At 54.9% G+C, this 5,770-nt stretch overlaps 1 protein-coding gene across 1 annotated transcript; it reads right to left on the bottom strand.

The window, feature by feature from the left end:
* Window positions 1-1,132: 1,132 nt before the first annotated feature.
* KRT18 (keratin 18) lies at window positions 1,133-4,990 on the bottom strand. The gene is made up of 7 exons (XM_012763237.2): window positions 4,534-4,990; window positions 3,656-3,738; window positions 3,147-3,303; window positions 2,387-2,551; window positions 2,174-2,299; window positions 1,687-1,910; window positions 1,133-1,311 (listed from the first exon to the last, which is right to left on the bottom strand). Exons 1-7 carry the CDS (start codon window positions 4,951-4,953, stop codon window positions 1,191-1,193), a joined length of 1,296 nt encoding a protein of 431 aa, XP_012618691.1. The 5' UTR covers window positions 4,954-4,990; the 3' UTR covers window positions 1,133-1,190.
* Window positions 4,991-5,770: the final 780 nt, after the last annotated feature.

Genomic DNA, 5,770 nt, shown 5'->3' with positions numbered 1-5,770 from the left:
TTGCCCAGGCTACCGTGGCGTCAGCCTAGTTCACAGCAACCTCAAACTCCTGGGCTCAAGCAATCCTACTGCCTCAGCCTCCCAAGTAGCTGGGACTACAGGCATGTGCCACCATGCCCGGCTAATTTTTTCTATATATGTATTAGTTGGCCAATTAATTTCTTTCTATTTATAGTAGAGACGGGGTCTCGCTCTTGCTCAGGCTGGTTTCGAACTCCTGACCTTGAGCAATCCGCCCGCCTCGGCCTCCCAGAGTGCTAGGATTACAGGCGTGAGCCACCGCGCCCGGCCTCCCATTTAATTTTGAAAATTATTTAAGAATGATTACCTGTGTGGAGAAGGAAGACTTTAAATTTTATATCCTTTTTTTGGGGGGAGGGATTTTGTGCATGGTACTTTCATGCTTTTTTAAGTTAAAAAAGATAAATTATCCTCTAATCAAAGCACATGATCAAAAGCATATGATCATATGATCAAAGCATATGATTAGGCAGCCATTGTTTGCACTGCTAGATGACACAGTTCTAATCCAAAGCACAGAATGATGCCCTTTCAGTTAGCTTAAAGATGCCCATTCTTACCCACGTAGATGCTTGCTCAGGGGCACCCCTTTCCTAGATGGGAACCACTAAGGTGACTCTTCCCTTATCAGTGATCACATTTACCCCAATCCAGCCAGACCTCCAGCACCCTAAAAATCATATCCCCATTGTATGAATGAGCAGAGCATAGGAAACCATAGGTTTGGGGGAAGTGTGGGTGGGAGCCCTGGGCAGAGGGCCAGGATGCAGAGCAGTGGGGCAGGGAGGCCAGCTGTGTGATCTGCCCTATCTGATGGGCCCTACTTCCTCCTGTGGCCCAGATTTCTGCTGCTGAGCCCTGGCTGGGCAGGGGCCTTATGGTCACCAGGTCTCTTCAAGGTGAGGATTCCATAATTCCACTGTAGTTTTCCCCACTGCCTGTGGCCTGTCCCATCTACTGCTCCCTCCTCTTTCTTTGAGGTGGTTCCAAGAACCCACTCCCCGACCCATATGAAACCCAAGGTCAGAGGTGACTTTTGCCTGATCAGAGATGGGACTGTTGGATCAGGGCATGTGCGCACAAGTATGAAAACAGCCAAAGAAGATGCAACTGATGTTCAATGACCTGTCAATTTTTTATTAGTATAAAGGCACCCTGCTGCTACTGCCTCAATGTCTCAGAACTTTGGTGTCGTTGGTCTCAGACACCACTTTGCCGTCCACTATCCTGCGGGTGGTGGTCTTCTGGATGGTTTGCATGGAGTTGCTGCTGTCCAGGGCATCACCAAGACTGTAAAAGAAGACCAAGCCCCAGTTACAAACAGCCCTACAGAGCAGAAGGGAGACAAGAAGGGTGATTGGAGGCAAAAAGCCTCATGGCCTCTACCTTTACCTCCAAATTCCTCTCAACCACTTCCTCCCCAAAAGGCCAAACTTCATTTGTACCCTAAGTACAGCTAGGGGCAATACTTAGTTCATTCTCTTCTCATGGGAGGGAACCTCCGGAACTGTTACCCCCTTGAAGACATAGGGGCACCCACAGAGCGGTGGCCCAGTGCTCAGGGGATGCCAATGAACAGCAGCACATGGGGGCTTTGGCAAGCTCAGGCTTTAAGGAGAAATGATCTTAGACCCCAACATAGGTGGGCAGGTGAGCCCCACTCACTTGAAGTCTTCCCCGTCTTCCAGCAGGCGGCGGTAGGTGGCAATCTCAGCCTCCAGCTTGACCTTGATGTTCAGCAGGGCCTCGTACTCCTGGGCCTGGCGCTGGCCCTCTGCCCGGGTCTGTGCCAGCTCTGACTCCAGGTGCAGCAGGACCCCGTTGAGCTGCTCCATCTGCATGGCGTAGCGGGCCTCCACCTCCCTCAGGCTGTTCTCTAAGTTGGCCTTCTGCAGGGGCACAGGGAGGAGGGTTAGGGAGAGTCCAGAGTCCCAGGAATGCCCATCTCTTGACACTGTGTGACTTTTTTGAGCAGCTCCTATGTGCTAAGTACTAAGGTAAGGGTAGGAGCAGTGGGAAATGACTCTTTCTGGGCTAAAGAAACTCATGATGGAAGGGCTAGGATTTGGGCTGAGACAGGGTTGGGCCTGAGGCCACCTGACAGAGGTCAGGGGTCCAGAGGAGCTGGGGCAGGTGCCATGAGGGTGCTTACCACATTTCTCATGGAGTCCAACTCAATCTCCAAAGACTGGACTGTACGTCTCAGCTCCGTGAGCGTCATCTCAGCAGCTCCGACCTCGGCGGACTGCGAGGTGACCACTGTGGTTCTCTCCTCAATCTGCAGGGTGGGTATGGTCCATCAGGCCCCTCCTTCCCCACCTGCCTCCCTCCCACATCCTGGCAACCATCCCTTCCCCTCATGTACCTGCTGAGACCAGTACTTGTCCAGCTCTTCCCGGTTCTTCCGGGCCAGCTCGTCATACTGGGCCCGGATGTCCGCCATGATCTTGCTGAGGTCCTGGGATTTGGGGGCGTCTACCTCTACTGTCAACCCAGAGCTGGCAATCTGGGCTTGTAGGCCTTTTACTTCCTAAAAGAGATGGGCAAAAATGAGGAGGGCTCAGGGTCAGAGCTCTAACAAGGCCCTTCATCTGTGCTTGCCTCTTCTAGAAGGCCTACATGATCAGCTGGAGAAGAGACCAGTGGAAATTCTTGGCTTGCACTCTGGGCAGTGGCAGCTCTGGGCTTTCTACTCCAGATGGATAGAAATGCCACCCACTCACTGCTGGTGCCTGTCTCTCACAGGTGGTTTCTCTCTCTTCACTTTACCTTGTCCCTCCATCTGGCCTTGTCCACAGACCTGCTCCTTATATCTTGTTCTAGGCAGCTCTGCCAGCTCCACCTGCTCCCATTCCCCCAGCTCCTAGTGCTAGCTGCTTCTACCTTTGTCCTTACCTCCTTCTCTGTCCATATCACCTTGACCTCACTGCACCATTATTCAGGTGAGCCACAGAGTGTATGTGGCCCAGTGCGTATGCTCTTCATCAAAACAGTCTGATTAAGAGGAGCCCAGGCCGGTAGCTCTAAACTTCCTCAAAAGGCTATTTGCAAGTGGCCTGCCCCATCCATTCCCCCACCGAGACTTGTCTTGGCCCCCTTGTGCCTGGCCAGTGGCCCCTGCTTGCCTCCTCCTGGTTCTTCTTCATGAAGACCAGCTCCTCCTTGAGAGCCTCGATCTCTGTCTCCAGCTGCAGCCGAGTGATATTGGTGTCATCAATGACCTTGCGGAGCCCATGGATGTCGCTCTCCACAGACTGGCGCATGGCCAGCTCTGTCTCATACCTGTGGGAGTGGAAGAAATCAGAGGAGCCCCTATCTCTGGTCCAGAACCTTCTCAACCCATGCCACCTCCTCAAAGCAACCCTGTGCCCACTGTAAACTAGTGAGTGGAGTCAGCAATCAGATAGTAATCCCCTGAGCACCATTCTTGGCACTTGGGTGGCAGTATTCTTAAACTGGGTTACAAGAGTGAATAATTAAATGAATAAAATGATGGACTCTAACTCTTATCTACCCAACTCTACCCATGCCTGAACAAGATCCCATTCTCCTGAGCCCCTGCCTGACTCAGCCCAGGGAGCAGACCATTCTTGGCTCCTCCCGGGCCTCCCAACTCCCCAGCCCCCAGACTTACTTGACTCTAAAGTCATCAGCAGCAAGACGGGCATTGTCAATCTGCAGGACGATGCGGGCATTGTCCACAGAATTTGCAAAGATCTGGGGGGATTGTCAGAGAGGTTAATCCATGAATGGAAAGGCAATGATAGGTGGGCTGAGTGTGGAAGGGGTTATGCGTCTCAGTGAAACCTTCCTGGTCCCAGGAATAGCCAGAGGCTCTCCTTGTACACCTATCCCTTTCTACCTGTGTCCCTGTCACTCCACAACTGTTCCTTCCTTTCCTGGATTCCCAAATCCCAGCACTCTGCCACTGCCGCAGGGCCTAGGCAGGCTGGCTGGCGGGCCTGCTGGGAAGTCAGCCGCTACTAACAAGTCCTCTCCCTGGCCCTCTCCTGGCAATTTTTCCTAGTGCACCTGCTCACCCCCTGCTGTGGGCCCCCCACCCCCTGGATTGGCCCCTCCCGCAGGTAGGCCTCCTGTTTACTCTTGGATGACTCAGCCTTAGCCACATCCGCTTAACCCTCTAACTGTCCCCACTAGACCAGAAGCCAGTGTCTAGGCCCTCCTAATGGCCTTCTCTCATCTCCCTCCATGCTGTCCACCTCCTCTGCAAAGCTCTGGTCCCTCTGGTCCCCCTTCCCACTATCTCTTGGAGAAGAGCCCTCCCAGGCTTGGGGCCCAAGTGGCCAGGAGTGTGGGTGGAAATGCAGGGTATTCCTATCCCGCCCCTCCCCCACCAGTTGGGGGTTGGGGTGGGCGTAGAAAGTGAGGGGAGGAGTCAATTCACCCCGCCCTGATAAAGTTCCTATCCCTGGAGGGGAAAAGGTAAGAGGGTGTACAGTTGGAGGGTGAAACATAGCTGGAAGTTGGGGCTCCTCCCTCCATGCCCCTTACCTGAGCCCTCAGGTCTTCGATGATTTTGAAGTAATGCGCCCAGTCTCTGACCTGGGGCCCCTTCTTCTCCAGGTGTTCCCGGATTTTGCTTTCCAGCCTCCGATTATCGATCTCCAGGCTCCTCACTCTGTCCAGGTAGGAGGCCAGGCGGTCGTTCAGCTCTTGCATGGTCTCCTTCTCGGTCTGGATGCCCCCCATTCCTGCCAGACCCCCGGCCATCCCCGCGGCCAGGCCCCCGGACCCCCAGCCGCTCCGGACGCTGGAGGAGCGGGACACGGAGATCCGGGAGCCCGAGCCCCCGGCGCCTGCATAGACGCTGGCTGCACTGCTGGCGGGACGGACGCTACGGCTGGGCGCCTGGACGGAGCCCAGGGACCGGTAGTTGGTGGAGAAGGTGGTGGAGCGGGTGGTGAAGCTCATGCTGTCCGTGCAGGAAAGCAACAGGATGCAAAGTCCGTAAGGCAGAGGGGCGGTGCGCGACTTACTTTATATTGCCAAGGGAGGCCCCGCCTCCCGGGCCGCAGGTGGAGGTGGACCGCAGCGCGAGCGCGCGCCCTCGGTTCCCGCCTTCCCCGCCTGCCCCGCGCCCTCCCAACAGCCCTGCCAAGGCCACCCCCACCAGCCGGAGGCGGGTGACTAACCATGGCAGACAAGGGCAGCAGGTGTTTTTGGCCCTTGAGGCAGTGGTTTCGGGCAGGAAATGACGTTATTATACCCCCTATGCCAGGTAGAGGAGGTGCTGGCAGGTTGGAAGTTTGGGGGTCCTGGTGATGGGCAGGTAGAGTGGGATGTGAGTGTCTGTAGCTGTCCCCAACCTCGGCCCAAGTTTCCCACCTGCAGAGAGGATCTTGGGCGGCGGGGCGTGCGGGAACCCCAGGAGTCCTGGGGTAAATAAGTTGGAAACTGGAGAAGAGAACCTTAACCCTGAGCCTCCAATCTCCTGGTTTACACATTCCCTCCCCACTGCACTTGGTTCCCAAACACTCCCCACTTACTGTTAGGTCGCATGAGTCATACAGGTGGGGATTCTCCAATACACACAGGCACATTCACTCACCAAATAGGTTCAGACTCCTGAAAACAAACCCAATCTCTGAACCCCCTCCTGCCTCTTTCCCCTCCCCACAAATCACTCCCAGGAGCCTTGGCCTCAGAGGATCACACTCTGTGATTTGGACGGGGGACACATCCTCAGTCCTCATACCTGTATATAAGCCTTACCTATGTCCTTGGGTGA

This window comes from Microcebus murinus, chromosome 10 (assembly GCF_040939455.1).
Source record: "Microcebus murinus isolate Inina chromosome 10, M.murinus_Inina_mat1.0, whole genome shotgun sequence".
Lineage (NCBI taxonomy): Eukaryota > Metazoa > Chordata > Mammalia > Primates > Cheirogaleidae > Microcebus > Microcebus murinus.
The sequence above is the reverse complement of the archived record's forward strand: the minus strand, read 5'-3'. Positions and strand labels throughout refer to the sequence as shown.